Source organism: Peromyscus leucopus, chromosome 2 (assembly GCF_004664715.2).
Source record: "Peromyscus leucopus breed LL Stock chromosome 2, UCI_PerLeu_2.1, whole genome shotgun sequence".
Lineage (NCBI taxonomy): Eukaryota > Metazoa > Chordata > Mammalia > Rodentia > Cricetidae > Peromyscus > Peromyscus leucopus.
This window is the reverse complement of record NC_051064.1, coordinates 98,647,330-98,671,309: the sequence shown is the minus strand read 5'-3', so window position 1 is coordinate 98,671,309 and position 23,980 is coordinate 98,647,330. Positions and strand designations below refer to the sequence as shown.

The window sequence follows — 23,980 nt, the reverse complement described above, 5'->3', positions numbered from 1 at the left end:
TCTGAGGGCACCAGGGAAAGGCATGGAGGGGGTAGAGTATAAAAATGGAATGTTCTAGAGGTCTGTCTCAATAGAGGAGAAAAGAGAGTACTAGAGTGGAAATTCCTCTCATATGATCTCTCCTGATGACCAGCACTCTTGCCACGAAGCCATGGGACCCCTTACCAAAACCAATGTTATCACTATACCCTCAATCTCCAAGAACTATGAGTGACACGTGCCCCCACTCATAAAATACTAGGCCCCAGATATTTCATTCTATCTGTATAATTTCCTGCCCTCTCAGCTGATAGAACCAGGGGATATGTAAGCTTACTAATCTAATGTACACATATCCCTAAGCATCTCCTATACTAAGCTAAAGAGGAATTTCTTCTGATATCTTCAACTGTAACCCATTACCACAGGGATTATGTTCTATCCCTAACGAATCATCTTAAATAGTAATACTATAGCGCCTACTTTGTGTCAGGGATACTACCAAGTTGTTAATAAAGGTGATCTGACTTAATTTTCTACATTACTATGGGAAGATACCACTATCCATATACAACTGATGAAGAAACAAAGAAATTAGGCACTGCTAGATTAAGTATTTTACCTAAGTAAAATTCCCTTAGTAGGTAGAGCAGCACAGAAGCCTATGTCTTTGAGACTTAGTTCCACTCAGTGTCAGGACGTTCTAGGTTGATGTGAGGTGAAAAAGCCTCCATACCTCCCAGCTCCCAGCAAGCCGTCCTGGAGAATAAGCCTTCCCATGGACAAGCTCCCTGGAGAACTTGCTGCCAAGCTGTTGCCTGACTTGACAGCTCCTGAAAAAGGGGTGCTGGAGGAGTGGCAAGGATCAGCTCCCTCTGACCCTGTGACTTTTTGACCCCTGGCTAACCCTTGCTGTGTGTGATCCTGCATTTTGAAGAGTTGGTAGTGATTAACTCTGAGCCAGCAGCTCTGCTTTCAAAAAGTTAAAAAAGAACAGCGTTTCCCCTTGTTAATTAAATCATGCACAATGAAGATAAATGTGCAGCCCACACTTGTATCTTCTAAAATATCAAAGGCCCCATTAGGATGTCTTGTTCTGCCCTCAGGCCTTTTCTCCCAATTCCTGGAGGTAGCAGGGACCTGGAGATGACGGCCTTCAAAGAATTTACCAATATTAAATTATTTGGCTATTCTTTTATTTGTTTGTTATTCTGTGGTAAATCAGAAAGAGGGGACCTGGATCAGCACAAAATATTCTGGGGATTTCTGCCTCAATTATGCATTCAAGTGGAAACATCAGAAAAGACAGATGGTGAGAAAGAGAATCTTTAGGTCACATTTAAACCACCTCTTGATAAACCCAGAGTCCTTTTGGTACCTGTGTTCTGTTGGTGAATTTTCCCTGACAGTTGGTTTGATTTGCCAGACCCACAACAAAGGGGTCCTTGAGCTTCCCTGGCAGGCTTCCTCAGTCCTGTGCCTGTTCTAGACCTCACAAAGGTGTTATTGTTGCCTGCTCGCTGTGCTCCCAGCACCTGAGGGAGATCAAAGGTACCCAAGACCACAGTCTCGCCCTCCTGATACAGCATTAAAGCTGATGATTATCCCTTTAGCCTGAAGGTCTCTTCCCATTCGCACGTACAAAGCAGGGTGGTGGTGGGGACTGTATTTCCAGTCCAACGTAAGACAATAAACTGGCATTTTATGACTACCATTCACTCTATCCAACTGCAGCTGCCTATCAAACTTGTTAAAACCCCAACAGTTGTCCCATGTGAGCTATTTGTGTTACTGGGACATTTTTTATAAGTATCATCACTATTTTTTTGAATGTCTACGATATGCACATCATATTCAGATAAAATGCATGTTATCCAAAGGCAGCCTTGCCTTTTGTATGATGGATGAAGAATCTGAGGCTTAGAGAGGTCACAGGGCCAAAACAACCTGTGCCTACAATCACAGCAAGACTACAATCTCTTCATTTTGTACTGGGCATGTAATAAGCATAACATAATATCGAACAGCATTGAAAAAAAAAAGGAGCTTCGAAATTATACAGAGCAAGCTTTAAGTTCTTTGTTCTAGAAATTACCACTTTTGTAACACTGAGGAAAGCACTAGAGTTTTCTGTCTTATTTTCCTAATTTGGAAAACCTAGATATAGTAGGAAAAGCCAGTATCACCCTGTGAAGAGACTGTGGTAGTGAGGTAAACTCTGAAGTCAGTTCACATCTATTGGGACTGCTTCACTGAAGGGACAAAAGTGTCTGGGACTGGGACTCAAGAAACTAGATGAGGATAGTAGTGAAGACAGTGGTGGAAATGAGTTTCAGTCATTTCAGTGAGGGCAAGCTCGCATCTTATACCAACATTAAGGGAAAGAAGAGGTGGCTTGCTGTTCCACACTTTGGGTGGAAGCAGATCTAGCCTCTGTAGGTCTGTCCTTCCAGCAGAGGGCTGCTGAAAGAGAGTGGCTGAGACCTCTAACGCCAGTTAAGCACAGTATCATGAGCTCAGGCTGAATCTGCTTTTGAGGACCCTGGGCCAAAATAATTTTATTATAATTCCATCTTATCTGTGGGGGAGCCTATGCTATGCTTTTGTTGCCAGAGTTTACTAGCCAGGACAAAAGAGAAAGAACCAATATTACCCAGAGCATCTACCTGTGAAGGAAAGCTCAGTTATTTAATAGCTTTGCTCCCTTACTGCAGAGATTTTGCCCTGTAGCCTACTCCATTCTCTGTTCATCTCCTCCTCCTCCTCCACTTTCCCCTCATTTTACTCATCTGGGAAAAATCCAAGGGGTCGTCCATCTCAGTTTAACAGAGTAATGACTTTTAAATAAAAATATGGTAGAAATGGGTACTTATCGAAATGGAATGCTTTCAGACTCATGCATTTAAAAAAGATATAAATTTTAGGGCAGGCACTAAATTTTACTGCAATCTTGGAAAAAGCCTTTCCACTAATTCATGGAGAAAAATTAACAAAGTGAAAATTGCTTATCAGTGTTCTTTTGAAGTCATGATATGCAGCCCAATTCTAAGATCATCAGGACGCTCCCAGGGAGATGGATTTATATCAATGGAGGGAGAGCTCTGTGGCCAAGGAAAACAGACAGCCGTTTGCAGTGGAGATGCAGGTACTCTGTGAGGAGAGATGTGTGGATGGCTTTGGCATCTTTGGGACCCAGGTACACTCATCGAGTACCTTTTCATCTTTTTAAACAAGTTGGCCTCTGGAAAAGGACCTGGCAAAATCTAAGTCAGAGTGGGGATGGGGAAGGGAGAGACAGAAAGAGTGGAGGGGTGAAGGAGCCAATAGTTCAAGATTTTGCCCTGAGCTGCGCCAGTGTATGTGGTGGCCTTGCCTTTGCGGCCCACTTACCCCCATGTGACAAGATGATGTTCCACAGATTACAGCCAGCCTGATGTCACTGGCTGTCCCTCACAGATGAGGCCATGACCTCTCACATCTGCTCCAATCACTCCTGTGAGAAAGTAAAACCAAACAAAATCTTCTTAAGAAAGGAGACAGACAGATAGACAGGCAGACAGACAGAGAGGTAAGAAAGCGAAAAACAAGCAAAATAATACATTTTTTTTTAAAAAAGGCCATATAACAAGTAGAAGAATCCCATGTACCATCTCAGATTACAAAATAACAAAATCAACCAACCAAACAACAACAACAACAACAAAACTTTGTTTAGCCAAGGGCAAACTAGAAAGCATATTCTGTTTTTTCTTGACTCTGTCCATGTATCACATGTAACCTTGTCAGAATAATACCAACTATAATTATTTACATAAAGGCAGCAGCCATGAAACATCTGTGCCCATTAAATACCATTCTCTATGCTGTGTATTTCATGCATCACTTGACATTCACACTGTCTAGCAGATATAATTAATGCCATAGACAGACACCAAAGGGAAAGCAGATCTGCAGAGGCTAAGTGACATGTCCAAGGTCAAAGTGCTAGCAGGAAGTGAACACTTCTGGCTGGGATCCCCTTTAACACATTGTACTCCCATGTCAAGGAAGGCAAAAGCAAAGGAACAGTGTGATGTTTGAATTTTTCTGACATTCATGTCACCACTCATTTCTATTGCCTTGCAAAGCTCCAAGTATGAAAGGGGAGTTCCTGGTCTAGGAATGCCCTGCAGCCTGGAGCTTCCTAGCAACAGGAGGGGGAGTGGGGGAGGTGTGTTCACGCAGTTCCCCTGGATTCCTTGATACTTGGAGAGCAAATGAGGTTGTTAACACAAAGAGCAACAGTAAGTAAGAGTTCTTCCATCTTCATTTACTCAAATAGCCATCAAGAACTTTTTTTTTTATTTTTTTTTTTTCAAAGCATGCTGTGGGAGCCAGAGACATGCAAATCTGCATGACTATAATATGAAGAAGAGGCAACAGATGAGCAGGTTAGGGCAGACACTGGGATGCAGAGAGAACAGCTTGAGCTCAAGGCATCAACTCTACACCACCCTGCTTTCAATCTGCAGTACAGGATGCTCATTCATTCATATCTCCTTTGTATGAGCTCTTTCCTCTGCCTGCAACACTATTCTGCTATTTTCCAACCCTGCTCCCAGACCAGCTCCTGTTCATTCTTCAGGCAGTGTTACTTTCTCAGAAAGGAATTTCCTGATCATCTAGGAACTTTGCAGTCTCCTTGTTCAATATTCTCATGTACCTTGACTCTCCCAGCACAGGATACTGGAAATAATGAAATATAAAATTTCTCTAATAAAGGCTGCAAAAAGCTAGTACTATCTTACTCACATGCCTACAATAGTTGCTAGCTCAAGGCAAAGACTGAGAGTAAGAATGCTTGTAAATGCAGTGATAAATTAGTTAAGACTTTGCATTCCATGTTTAGTCTGGTGAGGTAGAGAGTATATTTAAATGGAGAATTTTAACCCATAAAGATTAGTCCACATGCAGAAACCACAAGGCTCAAGTTCTGATTCCCCAGGACTTGCCAAGTGAAAAGCAGAATAGGGAGTATCATCTCAGGCAACAAGTCTGCAGATATTGATGGCACCAGTTGCTTGACAAAGCAGAAAAGAAGGACTTGGGTAGGGGAGCAATAACATGCTCTAACATCTTTTCCAAGTCTCCCTTCAGTGTCCAGGTGCTCAGACACCCAGCAGCATGGGAAGTCCAATTCTTCCAAAGCTTCGGTGCTGGTCATCATAGTAAGTCAATCCCACCAAGTAGGTAACTGAGCAATGGCGCCTGAGCCTGCAAAAGTATTGGGTCTATTTGTTTTCAGATCAAGCCTACTGTTCTGCTCTGTAAGATAGATGTTATCCATATAGAATACAATGCATTCTCTCAGCAAAGATCAGCCCTTCCAGGAGATGTGGGGACTGGAGGGAAGGAGCCAGGGCTCATGTGGAAGATGCATTTCTGTGGCCATCAGTTCTGTGGATAAAGTCACTATGACTCCAGTACCTTCTAATGTCCATCACACCCAGGCTATAGTAACTCAGCCCTCTTTCCCTGGCTGGAATACTGGGTGGCAGCTTCCTAGGTGCTGTATCTGGCTAACATTTCTGTGTATGAAATTCCTACTCAAACAAACAGTGCTGGTGTTTTCCTGTATAAGTTTAGACTCCCCTGTTTAGGACATTGAAACTTTGAAACAGGAAGAACCCCCAAATATGAGCAAATTTTAACATCCTTTCTTGTGTGACCTTGTTATAATAAGTATGTTTTGTTTTCCCTGTAAAATAACTTACTAATGTGATTGGGACTATCACTATTCTCATTATACAAATGAGGAGACTGAGGCTTAGGAAGGAAAAGAAACTTCATCAGGGCATAGGACTCTTAAAAAAGCAGGGCTGTGATTCAAACTAAGATAATCTGACTCCCAAGTGTTGGCTCTTTACCACAAAGGCTCAGGTTTTCTCCAAGACCAGATAGTGAATGTTTACTGTCTACACATCTCAAACTACTGGGGTCTCAAAGTACTGATGTGAGACACCTGACAGAAAGGAGGCTGCCAAGGTTGGGCCCTAGTGTAATAAAGAGCTCAGGGATTCCTGCCAATGCACCTTACTAACTAGTTCCATTTGCTTGAAGTCCAGGCAATTCCAACATTACAAGCTCATTCCATTCTAAGAAGTCTCAAAGATGAGGAAAGAAGAAACTGATGAAGAAGTTTTTCTTTGTGCCCCCAAGTAAGTAGTCACTATGGATTTATCTAAGCTTAGAATGTAACAACTAGGGAGGTAAAATGAGAAAACAGTAGAACTTGGAAATAAATACCTGCTATAAAATGAGACAAAAAATAAAATCAGTTTGCTGATGCGGTAGAGACAATATTCACAAAACAGATGTCTAATCAGCAGTTGACTTGTTACCATCACCAACACCATCATCATGCCCATCACTACTGAACTTGAACTACCATCACCCTCACTTGAAAGGCCTCTGAAGAATTAACTGTATTCTTCCATTGCTTCAAGGAAGCATCAGACATTGAAGATAATCTGATACCATGCTAAGCTCTTTATATACTCTGTTACTTAATGTTTGCAAATTACTCATATGTGCAAAAAAAAACCAATCCTTTAGTGGCAAATATACTTCTTTCCTTTAAAAGATATGTAAAACAAAAATTAGAGTGTTTTTATGCAGAAAGTCCACAGATAACTGATAAAGGAATTATTTTTATTAAGGAATTACATTGAGGAGAAAACTCATTAACACAGGATAAGGAAAATCCATCACAGGGTCCTGGAAGGCTGAGAGCTGGTCCCATGCTGCTTTCTGCTGCCTGAGTCAGTCTCCACTGTCCAAGAACTCAAGAGAAAGAAGGGGTCCTGTTTATGTGTTCTTCAGGTTTTAAGCTAATCAAGAGGCCACACCCTGGGAGCTGGTACCCCAAGGTCATAAGTAGAACCAATACCCACTACAGTGTTTGTGTAATTAGTCTTTGGGGTCATACAGATACAAAAACCAGTGCCAAGATTTGACATTGTTCTCTAGCTCTGAAGGCCATGATTTATCATTGTTTTCTTATTTTATGGTCTCAATTTAATTGTCTGATATAAGGTAAATGATCTTAGAAATGTTGTACACTCTGGAGCACACTGAGAGCCCTAGTCAACAGTTTGACAAATCCAAGTTTTAGTAACCGTCAATTCTGCCACAAATTTGAATTTGTCCCCCTATTTCCAAATGAGAGACTGGAACCACATGACAGTTCTTCCTCAGCTGTTCTCAGTGCACAGTGTACTCAGGGCTTCTCTTAATCTGCCTGCTGGAAACATAAGAGCAAACTGTTCCTTTCAGGACCCACACTCTCCAGTCCTGAGACACAGATACCAGCCACACTTGGTGGAAGCAGCAAGAAGCTGCTCTTCCCAGCCTTCCCTTGGGGAAAGTTCTTTGTACTGCTGGGTGTTATCTTGAACTCAACACAGGCAATGCACTCTGTGAGACCACGTGAATTTTTTCCTGCGGTCAAGCAGAGCTTAGAGGGGCTGCCCCCAAGACAAGAGGCCCAAGGACAATCAGAGACTAGTGAGAGATGGTGAGAGTGGACAGGCTTTCCCTTTTCAGATAAACACATTTCATAATCTGTAGAGAAACCTACAGGACACACACACACACACACACACACACACACACACACACACACACACATCAGGAAATGATTCATGAGATTCTGACAAGCACAGCCTTCAGCAGCGTTGGGGCCTTTCATATAAAGTACAAGTGTCAGTTTATTCTGAATTCATCAGAAAGCTTGCTTACAAGGAGAACTAGCACCTGAAGAAATAAGCACCAACCAAAAACTAGTCACCTTTTCAACTGTGTGTGTCCTCTGAACCCTGCACAATGCCTAGCTGATGGCAATTGTTTAGCTGATCTTTTTTCTTGACTGAAAAACAAATACCAGGAAAATAAGTTTAATGATTCAAGGAACCAGTTCAAGGTCTCCCATTTACTGACTCTCTTTCCTCAAAATTCATACATAACTCATATCAAGAAACATGTTTTTAAAAAAACTTAAAAAACGAAAAGTTAAAACAATGGTCAATTTTCTTCTTTGCCTCCATGTGTTGCACACACACACACACACACACCCATCCACCTTCCATACAGACATTCACTGAGCACCTACTATACTTACAAGCAGAAAAAAAAAGCCTTTGAAAATGTTATGATTTCAGAGTACATTATCCTGTAATTTATCAAACCACAACTGCTTTGAAATTTTTATAGGGTTATATGGAAGAAAAACATCCCAACTTCTAGCATTTGTGTAATAATTATGTCCCACTTTATAGCTATATAAATGTACTTCAGAGTTTGCAAGAATCTGCCAACACTGTACCCTTTATTCCAGTTCAGTTTGAAAGAACTGAATTTCAGAGATATGAAGTAATTCACTGCATGCTGCTCAGAAGCAGAGGTGGGGCTCACACAGGATCTATTCAGTCTCTGACTCTCAAGTGCTGGTGCCTTGAAAGAAGATTCTCTTGACATAACAATGTGAGACCCTTTACAGAAGAAGATAAAAGATGAATTTTGAACTTGTCTTGGGACTTCATTAACTCTTGATTCAGCCATTAGAAGGAAGGAGCTGTCTAATAAATTCAATCAAATGAGTTGTTTGACTAAGCTAGCTGGCAGGTTGGCATTCTTGGGAAGACCCAGCCTCTTGTGTGGAAAATCTGGGGCAGCTGCAAAGCCCTGGATGGGCAAGAGCTTAGAAAAGGTGTTTTCTCTGCTCAAGACCTAACTCTGGTCTACATTTGGACATACAGTTCTGTTACTTTGATTACTATTTATACTATGTAGAATCTAATGTAATAGGTTGATATAATGGAGAAGTATTTAAAAATTCATTCATCCAGTGACTTTGGTTATGTTTCATATAATTTTTTATGCCTCAATTTTCATAACTATACAGTTAGAAAACACTTTCCTCATAGAATTGTTCAAACATGTTAATACATTTAAAGTGCTTAGGCCAGTCCTATCTAGTAGTCAATGACAGTATGATCTGTATGAACAGAACAATGCACACTATGTCTGTTCTCGTGGTCTGGAATCTGTCTCAGAATTTCAACTAAGTTAACAGCTGTTTGCTTTATCACTCAACTTGGAAGGCAATGCTCGAAGCGAATTGACTTAACAGATTAATTGATGCAATTCAAATCATTTCTGACTATTTTTAATACAATATTTTACACAATCAATTTTAATTAAGTTAAATTTAAATCCCCATATAATACTAATGAGTTATTAGGTAGTACAGGTTAACCCATGCTTCACACTGTATGCATGTGTGCTGTTTCTTTTATTATTTTGTCATTGTTATAATTGCTGTTGTTTAGTTTGATGTATTACCTAATACTTAGGCTTCAATCCTTTTTATATGATTTTGGGTAATGCTTTGAAATACAGATATAGAACCTTATTTCCACTTTGGAAGACCTTGATAATAATACAAATTTACAAAAGTACTGTGGGGAGTACTGGTTCTCATCAAATGAGTGCCATACAATCCAGGAGCTAGATCATTGTCTGAACAAACAGGATTCCCTGCAGTCTTTTTCCCAGATCCTGGAGCATGTACCCTGTGGTGGTCTGAATGAGAAATGTTTCTGTCATTGAGCATTTCTTCATACTGCTCCCTATGTCTAAAGTAGCCTATCCTTCATTACTCCTCACTCAACAACAATCTACCTGGGACCATGAATCCATTCCAAAACTTCCCTTTTAGCATCAGGAACCTTTCTGGATCACATCCCTCTGCATAAGAGTGAAATCTTATAACCTTTCCATGACTGTTTCCTGAACTGTCATGTCAGATCAGAAAGATAATGGTTGGTAGCCTGTGGGCTTCCATGAAGATCCCATGAGGGGAACAATGCCTGGGACAGTTTCCTTCACACATTCATCTTTCCTCCTACTACCACCACAGCTCTGCACTTTTAGTGTTGGAAACAGGGCTTGGCGTGGCAGCTCACAAGCTTACTTCAGCTTGGTGGACATGGTGCCAGATTTACTCCAGCTTATGCAGATGGACAAGAACACCTGCTTCCTGTGCTTCATATACAATTCATGATGGAATAATTCAGGGGTTGGGGGAGGGAATATGGAAGATGAGATACCAGATAGTGCCACAATTCAGGCTATTGTTGTAAACATTAACATTAGTAAGAGTAACCCAAAAAGGTATTTTTATGTGCAAAAGCCACAATCACACAAGGCATCATATAAACTGCAATTCAATTTGTGATGGTGCTAATCATTTTTGTCTTATTGACAGACTCTTCCATAATTTAGTTCATAATTTTGAACTAAAAATCCACCAATATGAAGGCCTAATGGTGGCTGAGGAAACAGAAAACAAAGAATATACCCTCAGATTTGGGTCTTATTCCTTTGTTCCTCATCTCTACCCAGAGAGATCAAATCTCAAAGGCTGGCTAATGTATAATTGCTTGGAAATGTGAGACTTAAATAACTCTAGCAAAATCCCTAGTAAAGAAAAAGCAAAAGTTAGATTTTCCCTAACCTCAACAGGCCATCCAGGTGACAGGTACCTCATCATCCATACCTTCATAAAAGACTTACAGGGTCATGCACAGTGAAGTGCCAAGTTGATATCCAATCCTACTCAAGCTAACTCACAAAAATTACTTACTTACTTTTTAACAAAAAATAAAATAAAATAATTGACCTAAGTACTACAAATGTTTACTATGGAATATGTCCTTCAATAGATTCAAAACTGCAACTCATTCAGTTGGCTGTTAACATCTTACAAATGAACTGACTAATACAATTACTTATGGATGCCTAACAATAATCCAGACATCCAGTATCAAGTACTAGAAAACTAAAGCTAGAAGTTCTTTCCTTTATTCTACGAGATTCCAGTCTACTAGGTGTGGAAGGTACACCAAGAGATATGGACAAAACAGGCAGTCAATGAGCTAAGTCTCAGGCAAGGGTGGGGCCTCCAAACTTGACCTCTCTAGGACAGCCAGGGGATCTCCAGAGGCAAATGTGGTAGGAAGGAGTCTGCCAGTTAGTAGGGAAGAGTGTGAGGACAAACGAGGCATTTTGGATAGATCTTTAGACAAGAGATATTAAGTCAAGGCACAAATGAGAAGAGTGGTTGCTTGAGGAGTCTGCTGGGTTATCAGCTGAAGCAGATGGGCCTGGACGCTGAAGAACGTAGTTAGTCTTGGTCTGATGTCAGTGAGATCTAAACCTGACTCCAGCTCTACCTTCAGTTTGCTGGGTTCACCTCTACACACAAACTCACCTCTTGGAGCCCCAGGTTTCTCAGTTATAGGCTTAGAATACTGCCTTCTACTTTATTAGGCCATTATTCTCAGTATTTGTGTTCAATGTGGTATAGGAAATGCTGCCTCCCTATATGCTGCACTGGTGTCCTGAATATTTTGTGCTGAAGGTAAACTGGAGAAAACTCAGAAGGAAGAAGTAGCCCCACTTTCATCTCCCCTGAAGCAGGAGAAAATAACCTTGGAATTTCTGATGCAGATCTTGAGGCAGGTCATTAGGCCTTCATATGAGAAGTGTCCTTGAGAGGCAAGTCACATCCTTTTCCCTGGGGAGAAAGGTTCACAGAGAAGCCTCTCAACAGGTCTCACAGAGCTGCTGCTGGTTCAGTGCTGCTGGGCCACACTTCTTGTACTCTAAGGCTTTCCACTTCTCTCTTTGCAAAACCTTGCCTAAAGTACACAGAGAACTGTTTCTTTGGGTCTTCATGGCCTTCGGAGGGCTCCCACATCACATGTTATCTGTCTTGTGCTACAGGGGCTTCTGACACAAGACCAAGGTAGGTGAAGAAAAGATATTCTTCTTCCTTCTGAATTATTATGTATAGAACCTCAGTCCTGGGCAAGCTCAAATAGTCTGTCACTTTGTGTGAGATACACAGCCCTGAACCCGTGACATAGGGCTATTAATACTCTCTCCTGGGAAGAGCAGACACTGGTTTTCTCTTGCAAAATTTCTCTTGCCAGTGGAAAAACAGTTTCATTTCTAAGATTATGTGAGTTTCTCTTCCTGGAGTTGGAAAAAAGGAACCAGTAGTCCAGACAAAGCACCCCAAGACACATCAGGAGGCCCCCAAGTGGACATGGGAAGGTTTAGATAGATTTCTTAGCACACACAAGCTAATAAAAGAAGGCTGACATTTCAAAGAAAAAGACGATAATTAGGCTAGCTCCCTATGACTGCACCTCCTTGCTTGGTATGGATTTCGGTTCCTTCACAAACTTCTAAAGGTTTTGTGGGGTTAGTTGAACATTGACAGGCCAAAGCTAGGAATTTAGTCTAAGAGCCAAAGCCAGGCCAAGTTTCTCTAAGGCTGGGAGTTCCCCTGGAGAGTGTCAAGGGCTCCACTACACCTAGACTGATTAATCATGCCTGGCCCCAAGCTTCAGACAATAAAGGAACTGAAAGGAAAAACAGATCCTGAGACTGGGTTTTGATTCTACCCTTATTTCCCCATCCCCAGGAGACTGGGGGTGGGAGTGTAAGGTGACCCTCACCCATAAGAGTCAGGCGGCAGGACTGGGAATGAAGAGACATGTGGGCCAGCTGGATTGAAGTGGATAAAAGCCCAGAGTTGTAGCTCAATGAAGGACATGTGGCTGAAAGAGCTTCAAAAAAGAATAAAAGCTTAGGTAAATAAACAGTACAGAAAAGGGGAGGAAAAGGAGAATTATAGAGTCTCCAAAAGAAAGCACTGGCGTGTCTCAAGAACTGCACTGAAAAGATATACTCCGAGAGTCGGCCGTCCCAGAAGGCTCTACCCCTGTACCTGCCTCTAATGCCCACCTTCTTTCTTTGCCCTATATCCTACCTGGCTCCACAGGAAATGGGGACCAGTCAAAGGGATCACTGGATTTGAGGGAGAAACTTCTAGATATTACCGTTGAGTGTCATTTTAGGAATGAATGATTTTCCTGAGCCTGGTCTCTCTGTAAAGTGAAGGGGAAGGTTTACAAGTGAAAAGTAAGAGAGAATGAGGGAAGGCTTGTTCAGACAGAAGGGCAGTAGTTCACATTGGGGTCTAGGTCCTGACAACTCTCTCTCCTTATTTGTCCATAAGCTTCAATTCCACACCCATTTACTGAGCCCAGCTGCAGGGAAACAATGCTTTCAGAAGTGTAACTACTCTCTTCCATGAGCTGCCCCTACCCGGGAGCCCCAGATTCTCATCTCTCTGCATAGGTAGACTGAGAATGCCTTCAGGGGACTCTCAAACTAGCCTTCTTGTAGGAGCAGCTAACTTGGACCTGCCATGCGGTCCTTGGACCGTATTTCTGAAGTCCTCAGACCTTAGGATAGGAGAGGTATCCTCTACTCACCCCAAGTGCTGCAGAAAAATGAATCCCCTTTATAAGTGAAGAAAATTTTAAATGATTTAAAAGAGATAACTTCAAAGTCAGGTGGTGGTGGCACATGCCTTTAATCCCAGCACTCAGGATGCAAAGCCAGGCGGATCTCTGTGAGTTCAAGGCCAGCCTGGGCTACCAAGTGAGTTCCTGGAGAGGCACAAGGCCAGAGAGAGAGAGAGAGAGAGAGAGAACTTCAATCTTCTTAAAGCACCCCCCCACCCCTACTCCCCCCACACACATAAGGCAAACCTAGAATGTGATCAGGTCAGTCCTACTTTCTTGCTCTTTGGAGCAAGACTCCTGGGGTCTATCAGGGGCTACGAAGATAAAATGTAGCACTTGCTACAGGGCTCTTAACTGCATTGGTCCCACAGCAGGTGTTTGCTGTGATGTCAGTGGGCATCACCTTCTAAGCTAGCCTGGGCTTTTCCTCATCCATATGCTACCCTCTTCCTACCATATGCCTGTCAACTAGAAGGACCAACTCTGGTAGGCCAGCAGGTATACTTTCTTAATTTCAAGATTCCTTTTACTTTTTATATGTATGGATGTTGTACTTCCAGATAATTTTATGTGTCAAATGTCTGCTATGGGCAGAGGCCAGAAGATGGGGTCAGACTCCCTGGAACTGGAGTTGCAGATGTCTGTGAGCAGCCAGTTGGTGCCAAGAACAGAACCCAGAGCCTCAGGAAGAGCAAGTACTGATCTTAACCATTGACCCATCTCCAGCCCATCTCGTATTTTCCAGCCATTTCTGGTTTGCGTGCCTTTGTTTTATTGATATACAGAAATTCTTTACATACTCTTGCTGTGGGATGTTAATGTATGTCCTGTGGGAGCCCTTCTTGGGTTCCTTGTGGCGTTACCCAGCAGGTCCGTATAGAGGATGATTAGGACCATGGGCCTGAGTGCAGGTGTTTGAGATGGTCTGCACTTGGTTGTGCTGGGGGATGGTCTGTATGTCAAGTTGTTCTGATTGGTCAATAAATAAAACCTGATCGGCTGTGGCTAGGCAGGAAGGATAGGCGGGACTAACAGAGAGGAGAAATAAAAGGACAGGAAGGCAGAAGGACTGGCTGCAGCTGCCGCCATGACCAGCAGCATGTGAAGACGCCGATAAGCCACCAGCCACGTGGCAAGGTATAGATTTGTAGAAATGTGTTACTTTAAGATATAAGAATAGTTAACAAGAAGCCTGCCACGGCCATACAGTTTGTAAGCAATATAAGTCTCTGTGTTTACTTGGTTGGGTCTGAGCGGCTGTGGGACTGGCGGGTGACAGAGATTTGTCCTGACTGTGGGCAAGGCAGAAAAACTCTAGCAACATACTCTTGCTACAAGTCCTATGCTGCAGGTACTGAAAATATGTGAGGCTTGCATTTTCATTCCTTTTGATGAAAATTCTTAATTTTAATGTAGCCTAAACCTTACAAACCTTCCCTTTATGGGTGAACCAACTCTGGTGTCCTATTAAGGAGTATCTGCTAATCTCAGAGTCATAATGATCATCTTCTATTAATTACAACCTTTGCATTTCACACTTCATATTTAGGTATATAATCTACATGTAATTTATTTTTATGTTAGGCATGAGTAAGATGACTAAATTAATTTTTCCATTTTGATATCCAATTATCACTATTTCATTTAAAATACCACACCCTCGTCACAGCTCTGCAGGACCAGCACTGTAACCAGGAAACTGCCCAAACATGGATGTTTGCTTTTGGACGCCCTAATTACCTACTCTCAAGTATTCTGTAGAAGCTTGATGTTTGGCGGTTGTATATTTATTTTCATGGTTGTCTTATCATTGTCTTTTTCCATTTAAGATTTAGAATGACTTCTGATTTCTAGCTCTTAACACACAAATTTATTATAGTTTGAATTGGAATGGACTGAATCTACAGAACATTTGAGAAGAACTGTCAAATTTGCCACTGAGCCTTTCAATATTTACTTATGACATCGTTATATTCAATAATGCCTTAGAGCTTCTTGCATCCATGTCTTTCACATCATGATTTCTATGTATTTGATAATATTGTAAATAATACTATTGACATTGTGTTATTTTGTAAATAGATGTTTCTGATCATAGAGTAAAATTGAATTTTATATTCCTTTGCAATAGCAATCCTGTTAAATTACTATCTTGTTAAATTTTAATACTTTAGTTATATATTCCTAAATGTAGATAATTGTATATGAAGTCAACTTTCTTTTTAAAATTTGTATTTTAAATTTTTTTTAACCTGTTGCATTGGCTAGGACTTTCAACATGATATATGGTAGATATATTGGGAGTGGCAACATTTTCAGAATGGTATATGCCTTATGATTTTTTGTGTAGATATCTTTAATCAGAATAAAGAAGTTCTGTTTTTACTTTGTCAAGACATTTTTTATGTCATGAATATGTACTAAGTTTTATCAAAAGCATCATTTAGACAACTATTAATATATCAGAATCTTTCTTTTATCCTTTAACAATGAATTACATTAGTTGATTTTTAAAGAGTGTAATAATTCTAAACAAGTTGGGAAAACTTTTTGGCAGTTATCTCTTCAAATATTGCTTCCACTTTACTTCTATCCTCTCATCCTGGGAGTCTAACTATTCAGCTGTTTTACCTATCTCCACATCTCATACTTCTCCGTGTATTTCATATATTTTCCGTCCTTTTGTATATTATGCTGCAGTGGGGACAACCTTTTTTCTGATCTATTTTTGTTTCACTTATTGTTTTTGTATGCTGCATTGTGTGTTATTTTCTTTATTCTACCTCTTTAATTCTCTTAAGATGTTTAAATTTTTAATTAAAATATAGTTATACCATTTTTCTCTTCCTTTTCCTCTCTCCAACCTCTCTCATGGCCCCTCCCCATGTCTTCCCCCTTACTCCTCTTAAATTCATGGCCTCTTTTGTTATTATTATAGACATATATACATATAAATATAAACTGTGGAGTTTAATGTTGTTTGCATTATATATAATTTTATATATAATATGTAATATATATATATATATATATGTACATACATACATACACAAACATATATTTCAGGGCTGACCACTTGGTATTGGATAACTAATCAGGGGGCTCATTACTAGCAAGACTAGTTCTTTCTCTCCCAGCAGCTATTAGGTGCCCCTAATTCTCCACTATTTGCATTTTCAGTTACAAAATTCCCATTTCTTCACATAGCTCTCAGCTCTCTACTGAACCCTCAATATACTGAAGTTTTTAGAACACATTAATTACAGATATTTTCAATTTCTACTTTATCATGCCTATTACTGCTATTATCTTGTCTAAGTCTGAATTTTGAAAATCCTCTTATATTGTATTATTTAATTTTCACTGAATGCACAAAATACATATGAAAATTTGTGATATAAGTTGAGTCTTGGTCTTATTTTCCTCTGGAAAGGATAGATTTTGCTTATTGAATTTTGCCAAAGTGGGGACAGATTAACTGAATTTAATCAGGGGTTGACTCCATTCGGAGTTGGACTTCAGCCTTTGAAACTTGTTGCTGGCTAATCTACGTTTACTCCTGGATCCAACCTAAAAGCCTAGAAAGTTTTGAATATTTTATCTTGCTCTTGATTCATACATCCAAACTTTTATCTTCCAGTTGCTGCCTGCCCAGAAGGGTTTTTAGTTTCTCAACATCTGAACCAAATGATGAACGTAGAGATCTAGAAATGTCAAGCTCAGCTCTAGGCTCTTTAAGGATCTTGGTCCCTTAAGTCCTTTACCAAGTAGATCTTTAAGCCTTCTAACAGGGTATGTTACACACACACACACACACACACACACACAAAAGCATGCACATGTGGTACACATGCATACAGCATTAGCTCTATGTGTGCAGCTTTTTGATTCACAGGTATTGGAGAATAGCCTAATCTTGTCAGAAACAAAAATGCTCAATAAATTCTCCAATGGATGAATAAAAATACTTTATAAAAATACTTTATATTTATGATCACCACTATTCCAATAATAGTATTTAAAGAGCAGAAAAAATTTAGCATACAAAATATATATGCATACATGAATGAAAGAAAAGCATGACATTTGATCTTCATCTTCTAACCTATGAAAAGCTAGACTTAACAAAGCATCCTGTGGAGTCACATTACTGGTAATGGTAGGCCTGAGATTTAAACCATAGCTTTTGCTTATTTCTGTCAAAGACAATCATGCTATTGTTCCTGCTGCAGAGAAGAATATCTGTAGTCCTTCTGACCCTGATGATGATCACAACTGCTCCTTAGCCTCTTTTAAAAATCTTAACTCTTTCCTCCTTTCTACTCTCAAGGTACTGTCTTGGTTACAGCCTTCAAAATCCCCTACTTGGTGCTCACTGCTAATCTACAGACCTCCCTACCTTCCAAGTATCTGTTTAAAAACTATTATCTCAGAATAAAAATCCCAAACTCCTTAAAATTACATGTAAGCACTTCAAAGAAGTGTTCCTTACCTGTATCCCCCCACACTTCCACATCAATGTTCACACTTAACAGCACAGCTGTTGTGAAATACTCAATGAGTCTGTGCTTCTGGGTAGTAGGGCACTCTGTCCCCCCCTTCTCTCCTAGCCTTCCTCCCAACTGAACTACTTCTTTTAAATTCCCTCTAACTCGCCTTTAGGTGAAAACAGAACACCATTCTTTTTCAAAGGAGTTGTTGTCTCATTGCCCTGATCAAGCAAGATGAACTTAGACCCTTATAACAACGCCTCCTGCATACTTTTATTTGACAATCCTCATAGCAATGAATAACTCATCTGTTTTAACCACTTTTCCTTTCCTTGAGGTGAAGGAAGTGGGCTCATGTATACTCACATCTTTGTTGTCCAGCACAGTGCTTTGTGTTTACAGAGGACTAGTGCCTAGTTACAGCTTGCCTTACTAGAAAACAACAACATGTTTTACCCAAATTGTTAAGCCCAAGTACAGTCCTTGGATACTCCTGTAGTGTGTAGACCCTGCGGCAGGCATTTTTTCAACTTCCCAAAGTCACCTTTGCTTGTTAATTTAACTTCAGCAATCAGAACTCTGCTTTAAGGGGACTCATTCTCTGGGTATCTCTACCAAAGACAACAGATGGGAATGAAAGCTGGACTTGGAATCATTCTGACAAGGTTGTGGCTGTCATTGCTAGTATCTTCTGTAAAGCATGATAGAAAAACCATTTACAATAAAAAGAAAGATAATTTTATATATTTAGTTTAGTGATAGTCAAAGAGAAGGAGACAGAAGAATCAAAAGAATATCCAGAATCTTAGCTAGTTCTTGCCTAATCCATGTATCTGTGCTAAGTAGAAGTCAAATTCCCCATCTTCCTTTCAAGATCCATTTTCAAGATCCATTTCTACAGCTTACTTTAAACAAACCCTTTATGCACACACACACACACACACACACACACACACACACACACACACACACACGTGAATGTGTCATGTGTGTGTGTGTGTGTATATATATATATATATGAAGCCTTTACTGGGTATGATAATTAATAACTCTAATCCCAGCACTGAGAAAACTGAGGCAGAACTGTAGCCTGGGATGACCTGGAGTTAGATCCTGTTTCAAAACGAACAAACCAAAACATGTATGAATCTGAATTACAGAAGAGTGTCTTAACAACACCACCAATGACTTGCCAGGACCCGAGGAGAGGAGAGGGGGAAAGCCAAACTTTTCAGCTTGGTCCTCAATGGCTCCCAAGCTGTCTCTGCCTCTATGATCTTTACAGTTCTACAGGAAGGAATCCCTCAGAGATATCCAAGGACAGTGCTTGTATTTCCCAACCCCACTTCTGTATGAGTATTGCATTATTCTCTCTGTCCAGAATCCTCTGTCTTCTATTGCTTTTTGTGGAGAAAACATCCTTTGGCCTAGGTTCAATTCAAATGATACTTACTCCTTCCCACCTCCCAGAGGGAGCATGATGGCTAATATGAGGGAGTTCTCATTAGAATGTTACCTTTGAGCAAGCGCTGGAGTGGATATAGATTATACATGTGGTCTCCTCAGCACATTTTTGTTACACTGAGATTTTTCAAGGAATGTCAGCATCTTTGTATTTTCTAGAACTTAGTCCACAAGTCTCATTTTTTTTATTATTGTGTTTGCACCTTAAATGGGTCCAGTATTTAGCATGCTTCTCAGCAAACTCATTCATGCATGTATATATTCATTCATTTACTGAAGTCATTGCTGGGTTTAAGACTATAAACAAATACCATTGCCTTGAAGAAGCTCACAGTGCAAGTTGGGGAGACAGCAGGAATGTCATTGTGTATTTAGGTGTTTAAATATTATTGTCTATGTGTTATACTTAGTGATGGGGATATATACAAGTAGAAAGAATTATTGGGCCACATGCATTAGTCTGGGTAATAATGTTACAGCACAGCACAGCAGGCAGTATATAGGAATTCCTTTGAAGAGTCATATTATTTGGGGATATTTGATATATTTCACAGAATCCAATTTTGTAGGTTTTTCTTTACAAGTTTCAGCTGTGAGAGCCCTGTTTATAGAAGGTGTGGGAAGTTTTCACTCACATTAACAATACTGGTAGGAGATAGCCCTGCAGGGCTTCAAGGTGGGGAGTCACAGGCTGACACACTTTTAACTCCCTAAGCTAAATTCAGCATAGGAACCTGTAGCGATATGGATTGAAAGCATAACATATCCTCTTAAGACAAAAGAAGAGAGGCTTTGATTTTACAAAGACCTCAAGTCTTCAGGCTTTTGAATATATTTTAAAAAGCAAATACAGATAAGGTGGATAACATGGGCTTGTTTGAAGATGAATACTTTGTAGTGCTGTAGTCAGACACACCAGAGCCCCCAGGTTGCTGTCACTGAGGAAGTGCCCAGATCACCTAAGTGCAACAGACAGAAGACCCCTGCATGCCCCACCTCTGAAACACAGAGGTTTAAATGCAGTCTTCCTGTTACCTGGTATAATTGTTGTCTTTTCAAGATGCACAAAACTTTTAAGGTGATCAGCTGCAGCTGGCTCCAGCTCCTGCTTTCTTATAAAATACCTAGGTGAAGACTGTAAGGTCCACGTGGGAGCTGATACATGAAGACAGCATGGCTTCAGTTCCACCTTGATCGGAAGCTGTGCTGACGAGGCCTGGGCTTGAAACAACTTGATGTTATGTTAATTATGTTTCTGTCTCTGACCAAATTACTGACACAGAAAACCCAAAAGAAGATATATTTGTTTTGGCTCACAGTTTTATGGGATTTAGTCTATTGCAGGGAGGCCATAGGGGTGGGGAGGGGGCAGCTCGGTTCTCATTGTTGTGGGCCAGGAAGCAGAGAGTAAGACCAGAAGCAGCCAGGAATAATATGCTCCTGAGACCCTAACCCAGTAACCTATTATTTCTAGCTAGGCCCTGTCTCACAAAGCTTCCAGGCTGTCCTCAATAGTACCACCCTGCAGAGACTAAGGTTTCCAAATCTGAACCTGTGGGAGGCATTATATTTTCAAATATAGCAGCAGTATAGACATATACTCAAGTGTAGAAAATTTTATAATAAGTAAATAAAGCTAGAAATCAGATAAGCTCCTGTGAGTTGATTTCAGTTTAAGTAAAAATATACTCTCTCTTTTCTTTTTTTCTTACCCATATTGTTCATTTACTGTGACTAACTGGGAGTTATCTAAAAAACTGATTTCTCCTGCTGTCCCCCCAGGCATTTTCCAGTCTCTGCCTCCAGTAAACAGTAATTTCCAAGTAAGACAGGAGCAGAGGGATGTCATGGTGGGGGGAGGTGGTAATTTGTCACTGTCACCCACAAAATGAAGATAGGAACATTAAGTATGAGTCCAGATACCCTAACAGCTCCGCAAAGCTAGTCACCAGCTCACACAATAGCAACCATGAATTATCTCTACATTTTCTGTTTGGATTGGAAGAACACTAGGAGATAATAAGGTGAGGAGCTAAAGGATGAGGAAAATGGAACAGAGAAAGTTCCATGCCCAAAAGAGAATGGTGGGAACAGAGGTGGGAATATGGATGGTGAGGACCAGCACTGCCTACTCTCGAGGTGAGAGACAAGAACACTCAGTCTCCTTGCAAGGCACCATCCTGCAGACCAGGCACTAAGCATTGGCTGGGATGGTCACCTTTGCATTCAGAGCCTGGCAGATCTGCTCCTCCACATAAGTGTATTTTGCTCTAAGCTCAAAATGAGATGGCATTTCGCCCCTGCATTTACCATTGCTTTCAGTCTCATTGCTGGTACTAGAATGGATGACTGCATCTCCAAAGACACATGCTCCATGTACAACATTCCCCATATTGCTCATGTCACAGTCAATGTTAAAGAAGCTACCGAAACAGAGAGAGTTCATTCAGATTCATTTTAACATCCAACCTCTTTAGCTCAGATTTCCAAGCTTTCCACATGCAACTTCCAGACTGGCATGGCTAAGCCTGCTGAGACCTCCCAGTGTGTTAGGAGCAGCATCTGTACAGTTGTCCCAGGAGGTACTATTCTCACCCCATTGATAGAAGGAGAAGGGAGGCATAGAGCAGTGAAGGGATATGACCCAGTCCTTGGCTGCATAGTGCAAACTGTGTCTGTCACTCAGGCTATCTCCCAGGCTGGTTCATTCTGCTTGCCTCTCAGGCACAATGGAAGCTTGCCATGCTGAAACACTCATTATCTATACCAGGCCTTTTTATATTTCCAGGCTCTTGGTATGTGCCACTCCTGCTTCTTGACGTGCAGATCCCAATTTTCATCCTAGGTGATGTTATAATTTATTCCAGGCAAGCCAGTGAACTCACTCCCTCTCCTCTTCCACACCTTCATCACCTTGCAGAGGAGTGACATGTAGCCTTTGCATGCAGCTCTGCCTCCTACTTAGTCATTAAACATCTCTATAAGGTAGCTACTGTTATTGTTCCTATTCCACAGGTAGCAAAACCAAGGCATGAAATGCAAATGCTTCCCTAAGGGTCCAACATCTACCTGTGACTCGGGGCTTGGGTAGTTGTGAGTCCTTAACTACTCCACTGTGTTACCTCCACACTTCCAATTCTTACTGGCTTCAGAGCCAAATTCTGACACATAGTAGAGTACACAAAGTGGTCGGCACCATGGAAAGGGAGTGCAGTTGGGTGATAGAACTTGAGTCTAGAGGTTTCCCTATATTCCAACAAACTCCCTTAGCTTTTTACAAGGCACTGAGGCAGAATGGGGAATTTAAAAAGCCATTTTCTCTTTAGTCAGATACTGTACTCACAATACAGGATCTACACACATATCTGAATGCATAGTTAAGAGAAAACTGAAAACCAGAAAATGAAGCAGGACTACTGAGAGATCCTAAGGAAGCCGGGAGCAGTCCATGCAGGCAGTTGATACAGATACGCATTTTCTCACCATCAGCTGCTGGTGCGTGCCAAAGTAAACATGAATGCTCTGGGGCAGCATGTAGAGTATGTGTTGCACTTCTGAAGTCTGGGAAAGGGTTAGTGGCACAAGGATGGCCTTGAAGGCCAGGCCCCAAAGAGAGTGGCATCCCCTAACAGGTGGGTGTCAGAACCAGGTTGGGCAATTATCTGTTCTTTTTAGTTTCATTGCTAAGTTCAGCAATGGAAAGCAACAGCTCATCTTTCCAGCCATATACCCACAAGTGAACCACTAACTGCAGCCCTCTGGATATGGCTCCTCTCAGAGAGTAGACAAGGTGCTGGGGCTGATGACAAGGTAAGAGGTGTGCTGCATGGGGCTGTGGCCACAGCCACTCACTCCCACTGGGTCAAGATATTCCACTCAATGTGCTGTGCACAGCTTGTTCCCTGTTTGATGCAGAGATTGTGGCAAGATTGACGCAAAGGCATGGCAGGGCACACAGATGGGGCTTGTCTGAACGCAAGCACTCCTGGTTCTCTAGCTTTAGCTAATTCATTTGCTTCCTGAAGTCTCAATTTTCTAAGCTGCTAAAAGGAAACAACTCTTCCTTGTTCCTGGGATGGTGGTTTGAAGACAGCAAGATACTATACAAATAAAGCCAGCATGAATATTAACAAAATTGATATTACTGTTCCCTATTTGTAGACTTGTCTAGCAAACCTCCTATGATAGAATCTGGGCCTTTGGGTTGCTTAGAATGCCTCTATCAAACTAACTTCCATGCTCCAGGCCTCAACTTTCTCATTCATAAATGCATCTAGAAATGCACTTTCTCCAAAGTGACTATGATTACTACCCTGTTTGGAACACCAGTGTGGACTGATGTAAGTAAAGGCATGGACATACCAAGACACATATATACTCATAAGTTATTCACAAGGAGAGGAAACCACAGGACTGAGAGTAGGATAGCCTTGGCATAGGACCGAACAGGATCATGTATTAAAACATGACAATGATTATCCTTTACTTTACAACTAATATCTATTATGAGTGAATACATACCATGTTTGTCTTTCTGAGTCTGGGTTACCTCACTCAGGAGGATTTTTTTTTTCTAGTTCCATTCCTTTGCCTTCAAATTTCCTGATGTCAGTGTTTTTAATGGCT

General features: G+C 41.0%; 1 protein-coding gene across 1 annotated transcript in view; it reads right to left on the bottom strand.

Moving 5' to 3' along the window:
* Fggy (FGGY carbohydrate kinase domain containing) overlaps positions 1 to 23,980 on the bottom strand; it is a 398,183-nt gene that overhangs the window by 162,686 nt on the left and 211,517 nt on the right. Inside the window, 2 exon segments of the mRNA XM_037202717.1 lie at positions 3,370 to 3,413; positions 3,416 to 3,472. Coding sequence (XP_037058612.1) covers positions 3,370 to 3,413; positions 3,416 to 3,472 — 101 coding nt within the window.